Source organism: Amia ocellicauda, chromosome 4 (assembly GCF_036373705.1).
Source record: "Amia ocellicauda isolate fAmiCal2 chromosome 4, fAmiCal2.hap1, whole genome shotgun sequence".
Lineage (NCBI taxonomy): Eukaryota > Metazoa > Chordata > Actinopteri > Amiiformes > Amiidae > Amia > Amia ocellicauda.
Genome location: NC_089853.1, coordinates 54,378,028 through 54,392,090, shown reverse-complemented (window position 1 = coordinate 54,392,090; position 14,063 = coordinate 54,378,028). Strand labels below are relative to the sequence as shown.

Below are 14,063 nucleotides of genomic sequence, written 5' to 3'. Positions count from 1 at the left end.
TGTCACATAACAACAATAACACAATAGTAATCACGCAACACATGCGCTGTAAAAGGTATAGATTCAGGTAGATTTACCACAGCCGGGTTTATAGTGGCGCATTAACATCTGCTAGACAGAGACATTTCTTCTCTGATTCTACTTACCTGTACAGCACATGTTAATACAAAATAGTTATACTACTACTAATACTACTACTAATACTACTACTACTAATAATACTAATACTACTACTACTACTACTACTACTACTACTAATAATAATAATAATAATAATAATAAACTGTTGTACCACTTCACCGTCATAATGAAACTTTCTGCATGTGTTTGCATTGCTTTCCAATGTATTAAAATGCAAACCAGCTTTATTATGATTTCATTTTACACAAATGAAATCAATCTAAATTAGCAGGGGTGGGGTTGCTTGCAGATCGAGTTCAGCCCGGCGACGAGAGCGGGGCGGAACGTGTGCGCTTGCGCATTAAAGTATCTCTTGCTTATGTTGGTTATTGTGTGTCAGTTCACTCTCCTCCATGTCTGTCTGTTTCTGATGCACATTTCTCACCTGCATCCGACACGTGTGGAAGAACCGGGGAGAACGGAAAGCGTCCTAATGACGAAAAATACTACCGTAAACAGTGGGATTTGCGAAACAACGATATAAACGATAGAGCATAATATGAAACGATAGACCTTTTTCTATCGTCACACGATATATATCGTCATATCACACAGCCCTACGTCAGACACGTTATTGCTTCTGCTTTATTGTGTCAAAATAGCTGTACATGAGCATCAGTACAGTTATACACTTCTGACCAAAACCACATTCAGATGCTTTATTCCCAAATCAAACTCAATGAAACTAAAAAAAATACCATAAAATATTTTTTTATTATAGCAGTTTTTAAATAATTCTTTCAGTAAATTAAATCACTTACAAATCAGCCCCGTCAGCATTTTAAGCAGCTTGAAGTAATTGGGATTACTGGGAATTGGGAAGTCAAATCTGATGTCAATGACAGCACTGTGCAAACGAGCAGCAATGAAACGGAACACTGAAATCAAAAACAGTCTGGGAATTGATCACATTCTGTATAAATTGGAAATGTGCATTATATACAGTATATACAATATATAAAATAAACATTATAAATACACATTAGATGTTACTGCAGTATTACACTGCCTCTGATTTACAGCTGTCCCTTGGTTTTGAACTATAGAAACACACTTTTACGTTTATGTAGGTTTACGTTTTAATATAAAACAGTGCTGAAATATTTAAGTACCAAAAAAGCCTTGTGGAGCATAGCAAAGTGATTGATACTCGGATCTCTGCTGCATGAACTGATCACGATGTGTGGACAATGTGTTTCGTCCAGACTCTAAACCTGTGGGGATCCCGTAGTCCTGGGGAATGTAACACATGCTGACTACTGGGCCCAAGTGCTTGGGATTCAGAGATTTCGCTCTCTTGAAATGCCATTACATCTCCTCTGCCTGAGGCTCTTCCAGGCACATCTCGAACTCCCTCAGTCCGCAGTCTCGATGAAGACGGGCACGGTAAGCAGGGTGACGTCAGTGCTGGTCTGGAGCTGCGTCAGGTCTGTGGTGCTCGCCATGCCTTCAGAAGTCCCTCCCTCATTGTCCTCCTCTTCTTCTTCATCCTCCATGTCTCCTCTACCTCTTTTCTCTCCCACTGTGATAGACAGCACAGCTTGAGGTTCCTGCAGCCCCTCATCTTCCTCTTCCTCCTCCTCTTCCTCTTCCTCCTCCTCCGGCTGGGGGCTTGTCACCTTTCCATCATGTCCTATCTCCATGTCAGGAAGTCCTGCCCCCCTGCCGCCTCCCCCAGCCTTCCTGGAGCGAGACTGCCTCCTCTTGGTCCCTCTGTCTGGGCCTTCCCTCTCGCTACCCCCCGCCTGCGGGCACTTGTGGTCCTTGTAGTATTTCTGCCGGGTGAAGCCCTTGTTGCAGGTGGGGCAGCGGAAGCGGTAGTTGCCCGTGTGCGACCGCTGGTGCTCCAGCATGTGAGCGCGGCGGCTGAAGGCCTTCTGGCAGTACTGGCACTTGTAGGGCTTGATGCCTGAAAGATGGGAACCAAAAAGAAAAATTGAGACCGAGACCCATTGAGCAGCGTTCCATGACTAGGACTCATTGTCAGTTTACTGAAGGAACAGTCCGCGGGTGTCTCTGTCATTGTATTAATTGAATTCCATTTGTGGTGTTGCTCGTTACTTGAAAACGCATCGTGCTCGTGCGATGGTCTTCCATGCAGCGGTGTGTAATACTGAGACACCTTAGAAACAGGAAGTGAACAGCATATTCTTAGTAACCACTTCCTTACCAGAGTGGGATAGTATGTGAGCCTTCAGCTTGTCTGGTCGGTTAAACTCTTTTGTACATCCCGCATGTGCCCTGTGGGGTAAAGCAGAAAATCAGAGCTGAATTTAAAGAAGAATTGGAGTAGAAAATATAACAGATGTAGATACTATACAGGGGTTTCTCAACAAAGTGTTGAATACTTGAAAAATGGTATGAAACCAATACTGGAAGTAAAAAGTTAAACACGGACATTAAACTTAATCCAAAAAGTAACCAAAAAACAAAACATGCAGTTGTTGTGCTTACGATTTTGTTCTAAGTTTCAAAGACAAAATCTCAACTGTCAAGAAACTTTACATCGGCTGTGGCTGGTCTTCAAAATGTAGATGTGGTGCCAACTTCAACTAAAAGACAACAAATCTGGCAACACTGATTGCAAAAGCCACATGTTTAGTAAGAGTCTTACCCCACTCCCAAGGAACCTGTGAACACCTGTGTTACATAGTGATACATCTCTCTAAGGCTGACTGTTGGACACTTTGAAGCAGTGCATACCTGAAGGGACATTTGTATTTCTTAAAGGGTTCATGGATTAACATGTGCCTCTTCACTTTGTCTTTGCGGTTGAAGGAGGCGTCGCAAACCGTGCATTTGTAGGGCTTCTCGCCTGCCAACAAGAAAAAGAAACAAGGTGTCATTTTGACCAGAAGATTCATGGGAGTAAAACACGCCTGACTGCACAAAGCTGCAATACAAGATTTTCATTCAGATAGGTCACGAGCACACAAGCAAAATCTGTAACGCAATGGCACCTCGATCATGTGTCACTTGTGAGGTTTTGGTGTGTGAAAAAGCATTTACTTTTTTAGATTTAGTTTACTTGGTGAGTAATATGATCATGAAACATACAGACAACCCCAACCCCCAAATCTTTCATCATATGCCTTCCATTCGGTCTTCCATTCTGCCTCAGCACCCCTCGGGTTCGGGATCTCACCAGAATGGATGCGCGTGTGCAGCTTGAGGTAATGCTCGGTCTTGAAGAACTTCTTGCAGGTCTGACATTTGAACTTGCCTCCCATGCCGTGAGTGGGGAGGTGTCGCCGGAAGTACCTTTCGCAGGGGAACACCTGGAAACAAGGAGAGCGAAAAACATCAGATGACATCAGCTCTAACACAGGACTAGAGCCATGACTAAACCATTAATAAAACTGACTCCATGCTACAATAAAATTTAAAGTATTAAGATGTATGCGACACTTCCCCCACCCCTGCTTTGTTTATTTATGTGTTCCTCTGTCGGAAAAACAGCTGTTAGTTTCAGGTCACACTATATTAAATAGAAATGTCAGACTTTGCTGCCGGTTACCTTCTGGCAGTGCGGGCAGGGGAAGTTGTGCGATGCAGTTTGTAGGTGCTGCTCCAAGGCTTCTTGTGTCAAATACCTGCTCTGGCACTTCAGGCATCTACAGGGAAAAGCGAACTCTAAGAAGCAGTGTAAAGATAATGCTAGAGAGAGTCCAGTTATTGCAGGCTGACGAGATCAATATTTGTGGACAGAATTAAGACAGACGACATCAATTTGATCCTCAGTGTGGGTGGTGGGACTGACCGGTAGAAATTGGGTTCCTTGCGGGGGCTCTGCTGGGGACTGAAGCTGTGGGAGTACTGGTGGACCCCCAGCTCGAACAGTGAGGGGTACACTTTGTTACAGAGGTGGCAGCGGTACGTCAGCTGCTCCTGGTGGGTGTGGATGTGCTCCAGGAAGTGGTCCAGCTTCTGGAAGGTCAGGGAGCAAGACTTCACCACACACTTGTACACCTTGATGAGGAGAGACAGATGGAGAACATCAGGACGGGTCAGCCTCAAGTTTATTCTGATCCCCCACTGACAAAGATCTACGTGAGAAACGTATTATTTCAAATACAAATCTACACATTTAATACAGCCTTTAATAGACATGGCACCAGTTTGGTCACACATTTAGCATGCAATAGAACTCGGATTAACGGAAGTATTTACAAGTTGCCATAGAGAGAGACAGGAGAGTACAGGTGAGAGGTAGCCATCTTGTTGTTTGACTAGTTTCAGAATAGTCTTAGCATTGCTCATTTTGTTTTAAGTTTGCCTTAAATTGACGTTAGCATTGTCTGTAGTTTGCCTAAATTGAAGTCAATTCAGTTCAGCTGCTGAGTTGGTGAAAGTAAACAGGTTGTAGAAGGGAGTTTCTGTCTAGGACTAGCAGGAATTCTGTTGCAGGAGGAGCCAGGTGGGGCCAGTTAGGTGTGAATTGGGGGTAGGTAGACATAAGCTACTTAAAGCAGCTGTTGAGAAAGAGCTGTGCTGTTTCTCGCTGACAAAAGTTAGGCAGTTGACTAGCAGCAGGAACCAAGAGAAGTATAAAGAAACAAACAAAACAAAAGTAACATTTAGAAGCATGTGGCCACTACAGTGTCAGGTTTGCAGAATGATTGCCTTCCTAGATGAACTCATCCAAGAAGGCTTCATTTGTGAACGTTGTCGGCAGGTTGAAATCCTAGAGATCAAGGTTCATGATCTTGAGGCTCAGCTTGTCGATCTGCACTGTATTAGGGATATAGAAGAATTGGTGAATCAGCCCATGAGAGAGATGGTGTGCACGCCAAAACCTAGGAGAGTTGAGACCTTAGAGCAGGACAGCGTAGAGAACTGCTGGGTTACAGTAGGTCGTAACCCCAGAAAAGGGCATGCACAACCCCTTGAGACACCCCAAGAGCTTGAATTGCCCAAAAGGTTCCAACTGCTGGACACCGAGTTGGACAGTGACAACTCAGAGGGTGATGGGGGGGCAGTTGAGCACCAGAGCACCATGGTGCCCACTCCCCCCCAGAAGAAGGAGGTAGTTATAGTAGGAGACTCAATTCTTAGAGGTGTAGATCACACAGTGTGTTCTAGTGACAAGGAGACCCGCATGGTATCTTGCCTGCCTGGTGCTCAGGTTGCAGATCTCCCTAAACTAGTAGACGGGCTACTGGCCAAAGCCGGGGGGAATCCACTGGTCATGGTCCACATTGGAACCAATGACATAGGAAAAGGTAGGACAGAGGTTCTGCAAGACAAATTTAAAGAGTTAGGAACAAAACAAAAGAGCAGAACCTCCACGGTAGTTTTCGCTGAAATACTTCCGGTACCACGTGCCAGGCCAGGGAGACAGGCAGAGATTAGAAAGTTTAACACGTGGTTGAAAGCTTGGTGTAGGGAAGAGGGGTTTAGGGTTAGGGAGCATTGGTCTTTTTTCTGGGATAGATGGGACCTGTACAAACTGGACGGTCTACATCTAAACAGAAGGGGGGCTAATGCATTGGGAGAGCGTATGTGCAGTGAAATTGAGAATCATTTAAACTAGGAACCAGGGGGGCAGGGAGTTCTGACAATGGGAGATGTTCCACTAAGGAAAGAAAACCAAGGGAAACTGCCAGTAGGAAAGTCCTGAAATGTTTGTACCTCAATGCCAGGAGTATAAGGAAGAAGATGTTAGACTTGGAAGCCACAGTGCTGGCATGTGACTATGATGTTGTAGGAGTGACAGAAACATGGCTTACAGAAAATGATGGGGATGAATACAAGTTGGAAGGATACACACAGTTTAGGAGAGACAGGCAAAATCGAAGAGGGGGTGGGGTAGCATTATATGTGAAAAATGACATTGAGGCAGAAGAACTTGTATAGATCCCAGTAACGGAACAGAATCTTTGTGGGTGAAACTTTTGAACAAGAGATCTGGAGGATTAGCGGTAGGAGTGTGTTACAGGCCACCAAACCAGATGTTGCATTGTACAATGTAATCAGGACTGCATGTAGCAAGGATGTGGCTGTTATAATGGGGGATTTCAATTTCCCAAATATAGACTGGGAAAGCCCGGTTGGGACTACAGAAGCAGAAATAGAAATGGTTGAGATGGTAAATGACTGCTTTCTAACTCAATTTGTCAGGGAACCAACCAGAGAGAGCGCATGTATTGACTTGATCTTTTCAAATGACCAAGATAGAGTCAGGGGGACAGTAGTTAGAGAACCAATGGCAAATTGTGATCACAATATGGTTAGCTTTGAGGCATTCTTTCAAAAAACAAGGTCCAAGTCTAAAACAATGGTCTACAATTTTAGAAAAGCAAACCTTGAAGGTATGAGACGGCACTTAGAAGAGGTAGACTGGAGCACACTGGATACAGAGTTAGTTGAAAATGGATGGGTATATTTTAATAATATACTACTTGAGGCTCAGGAGCATTTTGTACCAAAACGTAGCAAATTGAGGAACAAAAAACACTGGCCAAAATGGTTTAATAGAGGTATGCAAAGGTAAATAGAGGTAAATAGAAATAAACATAGCTCTTGGAGCTAAAACCAATGCAAAGAGCTTTTTTCAATATTACAACAGCAAGCGGTCAATAAAGGAGGAGGTGAAACAGATAAAGGGCAAAAATGTTGGTATCTTGGAAAACAAACAAGATGTGGCAAATATTCAAATGAGTATTTCACAGAGGTTTTTACAAAAGAAAAAACAGATGACTTGCCACAGGCTGACAATCAGTCCAGTCAAACCCTAAGAGAGATCAGGATAAATGAGGAGGAGGTAATAAAGGGACTAGCAGAATTAAAAACAAACAAATCACCTGGGCCAGATGGGATATTTCCAACAGTACTTAAAGAAATTAGGGAAATTATTTATAGGCCGCTAACTCAATTATTCCAAATGGCACTTAGAACAGCGGATGTGCCAACTGACTGGAAGACAGCAAATGTCATACCAATCCACAAGAAAGGGGACAAAACTGAGCCAGGAAATTACAGACCAATCAGTCTCACCTGCATCACCTGTAAAATGTTGGAAAAAATGATTAGACAGAAAATAGAGGAGCATCTCAATGAAAACCATATGACTGGTGATAGTCAACATGAGTTTAGACGAGGCAGATCATGTCTTACTAATCTATTAGAGTTCTTTGAACTTGCAACTGCAGCTGTAGATCACGTGAAAGCATATGATATGATATACTTAGATTTCCAAAAAGCTTTTGATAAGGTTCCATACCAAAGACTGATCCTCAAATTGGAAGCTGTAGGCATTCAGGGTAATGGAAGTAGATGGATTATGAACTGGTTGATGTATAGGAAACAGAGATTGTCGATTAGAGGAGTCACTTCTAACTGGAGTGAGGTTATTAGTGGAGTTCCACAGGGATCAGAACTAGGGCCTGTGCTTTTTCTAATCTATATTAATGATCTGGACTCTGGGATAGTCAGCAAACCTGTCAAATTTGCAGATGATAGTAAAATAGGTGGCTCAGCAGATACAATCTTGGCAGCACAGGCTATTCAGAGGGACTTAGATAATATTCAGTTGTGGGCCGACACCTGGCAGATGAAATTCAATGTGGACAAGTGCAAGGTAATACATGCAGGTAACAAAAATGCCCACTATAATTACACTATGGGAGGTACAGATCTAGATGAAGTAATGCATGAGAAAGACCTAGGAGTCTATGTGGACTCCTCACTTTCTCCATCCAAGCAATGTGGGGAAGCAATAAAAAAGGCAAACAGAATGCTAGGGTATATTGTCAAAAGTGTAGAATTTAAAACAAGGGAAGTAATGTTAAGACATTTCTGGGCACCACACTTCAAGAAGGATATTGCTGCTTTAGAGGCAGTTCAGAGGAGAGCAACCAGACTTATTCCAGGTCTGAAGGGAAAGTCCTACTCGGAGAGACTGAGGGGAACTGAACCTTTTCACCCTGGAACAGAGGAGACTACGTGGGGACTTGATCCAAGTCTTCAAAATCATGAAAGGCATCGACCACATCAAACCAGAGGAGCTTTTCCAGATCAGCAGGGACACACGCACCCGGGGACACAAATGGAAATTGGGCTTCAAGGCATTCAAAATGGAAAACAGGAGACACTTCTTTACACAGAGAGTAGTCACAATCTGGAATAAACTACCCAGCGATGTGGTTGAAGCTGAAAGTTTGGGAACATTTAAAAATAGTCTGAATAGGATCCTTGGATCACTTAGATATTAATGAACACCAAACGAGCACGATGGGTCGAATGGCCCCCTCTCGTTTGTAAACTTTCTTATGTTCTTATGTTCTATGTTCTTATGATTAACTATTCAAATTACCTTTGTTCTCAAGGGTCTATACTGGGTTATCTAGAAGATAATAAAATAATCGAACCCTGTCTATTTAGTTCATTAGCCCCAGTTCTGTCTCACCTGCTCGTCTTTGTGTTGGGTCATGTGTGACTTGAGCTGGAAGTAGGTGCTGAACTTGCTGGCACAGAACTGGCACTGGTAGGAGCTGTCAATCAGGACAATCTGCTTGCTCTTTGCGATTCCAGATGTCTTGGATTTGCAGGTGTCGGTCTCCGTCTGTGGATCACTGTCCCTCTCCTCCGGCACTCCTGCGATAGTCAACATATTCATGTCCACTAAACCATTAAATGTGAACGCTGTAGGATACAATACAACTAAATGGTTGTCCCTACACAAGTCCCATCAACTGGAGAGAAAACCAAACTTGCTCACTTGGATATATTACAGTGATTTTAACTTCTGCAATCTCGCTGGTCAGCACCTTGCTTATAATAGAAGCCCGTATGACAAATGTGGGTTGATTTATAGCTGTAAGTAGTGTACTTATTAGTGGTTGGTGGTATGGTCCAAAAATTATATTGCCGTATTCTAGTTGTAACAGGCGATATGCAGTATATGTTATGATGTCAAATGTTAATATATGTGTTGTCTTGTGTTGATGTTAAAACTTTCAAACAGGTTAAGTTGTTGAGTTAAGTAAGGTGTACAGTACCAGGGTGGGCCTCCTCCTCGCAGGGCGGCGCCGTCTCCTCGCTGCCACCCATCGGGATGACCTTGACCGTGATGGGCAGCCGGGACACCGTGGTGCCCATTCCTGAGGGCCACACCTTGTGGGTCTGCATGTGCTTCTTGACGTTGGACTTCTGCGCAAAGGCTCGGCCGCACACGATGCACTGAAAGGGCTTTTCTCCCGTGTGACTGTCAAGACATTCAGGGCAGCCGTGTCAAAGCCCACAGGGATACCCTCTGACGAGTTAAGACAAAAACTGTTCCGGCTAAAGCTTTACAGACACTGTTGATTGGGGATTTGATACTACCCTCTAAGGGGGAAACATTAGTATATTGAGTCTTATTTTCCATTCCTTATTCTTCATTAAAGTTCAATTAATCTCCATTGTTTTAATTTCCCCTCTCTCCAGAAGTGTTAAAAAAGAGAAATCGAGTCTTACCTACGGATGTGTTGCTGTAGATCGAAATTCTTGGTGAATGTTTTCTCACAAAAATCGCACTTGAGCTTCTGGGCTTTTCCTTTCGCCAAGCCTCCTTAGGAAGGAGAAGAGAAATCTTTATAAAGGAACACTTCAATTCACAGACCTCATTAAAAAAAAAAAAAAAAAAGTGTGTGTTGGGGGCGGCAAACCTTCAGGTTCAAAGCCCTGTCCTTTTTCAGATTTCTTTCCAAGGCACACTAAATGTATGCATATTTTTTATTTTGCATCACCATCCCAAGCTCTTTATTTGTAGGACCGTACCTTCCTGTCCATTGGTGGTGTTTTTGGAGCACCGGGCCTTGCCTGTTTGGTTGTAGTCGCCCAGTTCCCCAGGGTTCCTGTTACTCAGTGTGGTGATGCTGCTGGTTTTGGTTTTCAATCCTTGCTTTCCAGGACTGTACACAGGCGGTGTGGTGAAGGCCGGACTCTCCACACACTGACTGGGCACCTGCAACCACAACGTGAGGCTTTAGGATGGGCGTGGAGGTTAAAGCAACATTTATGGGGGAGGAAGCAAATGGTTAGAAAAACATCAGGCCTTGTTAAAAGTGGAGGTTCTACCTTTAGTCACTGAGTAAGTCAAGACCTATATTGTAGTATTTATGTATTTTCATTTTAAGTAAACCTTTCTGGATTTAATTAAATTTAGTGTAATATTGCATGTTATCTGGCTGCTGGGTGTTTATGACTTTATGACCTTATTTCAAAGCGGAAAAAAGCGTGCTTCCCTTGATATTACAATCTGTGAATATTGAGATGTAGGTAATTGTAGAGAAGCTTACCTGTACTTGCTGAAACTGCTGTAAGCCCAGTGTTTGAACCTCTGCACTTCCATTCCCAGCCATAGGGGGCAGTGTGCTATAAACCTGGACCACCGAGTTGCTGTTGGTGACCTGCACCTGAGAGGAGAGGGGCTGCGGCTGGCTGGGCGGAGGGGGGTGTGGGGGTGGCGGAGGGTGCTGGAGATACGATGCCCCCGTGTGCATGCTTAGATTGCTCTGGGAAAACACGATCCCGAGATGGTTGCACACATGTTGATTTAGAATTGCCATTTTAAAGATTATTGAGTAAGTGAGAGAACAATAAATCAGAAGGAGAATGCGATTCAATCAACACAGACAAAAAAGATACTACCAAAACAAGCTGACTGATTATATGCCAAGAATATTTGAGTCTTTTCAAGCTTCAGACATATGGTTAGGAATACTTTCTTGGACATCTAAGAAAAATGGTTTAGTCAGAACATGCATCTGATATTCCTATACATTGTACACAGAACGTAACTTGGCATAACACCGATGATACAAATTTCTGATCATTTTACAAATTGCTCTATAGGGTGCATCACATGAGGTTGAAGTGCACCGCAGGGTTCAGTCAGCGCATCTGTAGCGGTTTCCGCCCCTGTTAGGCCGGCCTACCTGAATGGGTTGTTGCATGGCGGTCATTGGCTGGTCCATGGAAGTGAAAGCTGAGATTGCAGACATCAGCACGTCGTCACTGACTAAAACATTCCCCTGGACCAGCGTGTGAGTGAGCGGAGACTGAGGCACGGTGATGTAGGTGGATACTTGCTGGGAAAGCAAGGCACACAAGTGAGGATGCTTCTATCTCTGGCAAGTTAAAACTACTAGAAGGTGAAAACACCTGAAGAGCATGCCAACGCCATATAATTTGCAACCCTCACAGTGTGTGGGCCTATAACCAGCCGGGAAACATTCATTTGGAAGCTTGAAGGAACAATCAAGTAGAAAAGACCACAACTGACTGAAGTCATCGGGCAAAAAATAAATGCCCCCTGGTGAAGATTGATCCACACTTAAGATGTTTGTTTATTATAAATTGGCTCACCCAAACTGCTCTTCCTATATTATTAATTCAACCAAATCCCTGAAGTTAATTTCAGTTCTCCTTCAACCTTCAACTGTGAAGTTTCAATAGACCAGTTTAATCTGGGTGGGGGGGGGTTATGGACTAGCTTACCTGCCGGCTGGATGGGGTCTGTGGCACTGAGTTGATGGAGGGCACAGGGGTGTAGGTGTTACTGGAGGCCAGTGACACAGTGGCCAGGGAGGGGGTGTTGGCTTGGCACTGCTCCCTCTTGTGGGTCATGAAGGCCGGCAGGGAGTTGAACTGCTTCTTGCACTTCCCACACAGAAACACATCCTCATCATCTGCTGGCAGAAACGTGATGAGTCAGATCCATGGCCCACAACAGGACAAGACAACTATTAACAGCCTCATCCTGGGAGCTGGTCCTTCGATGTTTAGCTATGAAGTCCAAGCTTCAGCACAGCCTTGTTTCATTTACACAGAGTGGTGCCCTCAACCTAAACCAAACGATATGTTCCTAGGAGCCCTATGCAATTAATGCTTATATATGTATATTCTGTACAACTCCAAAATGAATTGGTTACACCGGGCATTATCATAATGGATACTGGTGAACCAGCCATAAAGATACAAACACATGGTTACAAGTTAATTTAAGAAACTAGTGTACTGCTTTTCTCCCCCTCTCGTTTATCATCATTATACACAGTCTTTAGTGAATGACTAAGGTTATTTTGCATCTTTTTCATAATGAAAGTGACTTGAAACCCAGCCAAAATACTCGTCAGTAAATCTTGTACTTTCAAGGAGTTTTAAAATGACTTGTGTGATCTTGGCACTTCAAGTGCCTATCCACTTCACTGGCTAACTCGTTTGGCTAGCCTTGACACTCACACCTGCTAGACATTGATGGGCTGTTAGGGAAGGCCTCCTCACCCATTGGCTGTATTGTAGGTGTTCCAGACACATTCTGATTGGTTGGGTCTGTGACTCCTCCCTGTCCATCCAACAGTGATTGCACAGCCAGAACCGTTTGGTTGTCCATGCCTGTCAAAAGGGAGGACTACATGTTAGACAAGACTATTTTAAACATCAAGACTTTATTTCTGTTGCAAATATAACGTTGACTGAATAGAACATTAATTTCAGCACAAAAGGGCCGCCAGAAGGTATTAAACTTAAACATAAAATAAACTTGGTAAAATGAAGAATTTTGCATTAATAATTGACTGAACCTACTTTTAAATCCAATTCTCTATTCCGAAAGCCAGATTTTATAGTAGACAACATTTTCATGAGATTATTACTATCTTGAAGATGCCCCAACAACAACAACAATAACACATCCATTATATTTTGTGAACGTTTTGAATTGCAACTTTCACAATCTGCTACTCATTCTCATAAAAATGTCCATGTGTTAAATGTACTAGCTCCCCCTGCAGAGTACCAATCACATCCGCGAATATGCAGATATCAGAAAACCTAAAGGATGCGATTACAGAGCACCAGCCCTCCCCCCGCAATATGAGCAGGGTATAACGTGTAGCCCATTTTGCAGCGATATTAAGCAGAATGGGCATGTGTGCTGCTCTTCGGTAGGGGATGCTGCAGCGGTGCGGTGCGCTCCTGCTCCTGCTGCTGCTGCTGCAGCAGCTTTTCCAACAACACGCCTGTCTCCTTCCGTCCATTTTTCCAAGTCACTTCCAGCGGCTGTTGTTCCAGCGTCACCCACCCCCTCTTCTCCGCTGCCGAAACTGCCATTTCTCAGCCCAAAAGAAGCAAAAGCAGCGAGCCAGACTCCCGCAGTCGTTAAAGGGAAGCCGTAGCTGGGCAATGCTCAAGTTTTTCCGACTCCAACGTCTTTCATTTCGTTACCAGAAGCCAGATATTGCAAAACTGTACTTTCTGTACTTTCAGCGCAGAGCCGCCGCTCCGGACGCCGGCTGAGGCTCTGAAAACACTGGCGTTGCGCGGAAGGAGGAAGGAGCCTCCATCCCCCACAGCGGGGCAATCGGGATAAAAATGAGAAATTGGAGTAAATTAGTTTTTAAATTACCTTCCAGCGCCTCGAATATAGCCTGCGCCATCTTGTAGTTCTGTGTAGGGATTTGGCATGCTGGGAAATTAACAAAGGTACGAGTGTAGAGATTTATCACCAGCAGAGGGCGAATTCAACACTGTGGGAACAGCGCATGTATCACTCTGTTCAGTCTTTTTCTACACATTTTAACGTAATACAATACTAATGCAAGCTATATTACAATGTTATTAAATAAAAAAGATGACATATTTCAAGCGGGGCCTATGTTAATTTCATATATTAATGTTTGATTTTTCAGATGATGCCATGTAATATATTGATTATATGATCATTCAGTCAATAGATCTATATTTAAGAATGTATGTACATGTATTACATGTATGTACAGCAGTCCTATAACACTTGAGTGCCTTATTCTAAGTGCTTTGTTTTGTTTTTTTACTGAAAATCTTAATCATCACCTCAAATATGTCTTTATCCCTTCTGCATGAGACTGAAATCAGCAGTA

At 43.5% G+C, this 14,063-nt stretch overlaps 1 protein-coding gene across 1 annotated transcript; it reads right to left on the bottom strand.

The window, feature by feature from the left end:
* Positions 1-875: 875 nt before the first annotated feature.
* znf341 (zinc finger protein 341) lies at positions 876-13,613 on the bottom strand. The gene is made up of 15 exons (XM_066702771.1): positions 13,571-13,613; positions 12,448-12,558; positions 11,662-11,852; positions 11,100-11,252; positions 10,461-10,676; positions 9,940-10,126; positions 9,637-9,730; positions 9,180-9,385; positions 8,588-8,775; positions 3,941-4,149; positions 3,698-3,794; positions 3,326-3,458; positions 2,884-2,995; positions 2,351-2,421; positions 876-2,089 (listed from the first exon to the last, which is right to left on the bottom strand). The coding sequence occupies exons 1-15, from the start codon at positions 13,599-13,601 to the stop codon at positions 1,536-1,538; spliced, it is 2,553 nt and encodes an 850-aa protein (XP_066558868.1). The 5' UTR covers positions 13,602-13,613; the 3' UTR covers positions 876-1,535.
* Positions 13,614-14,063: the final 450 nt, after the last annotated feature.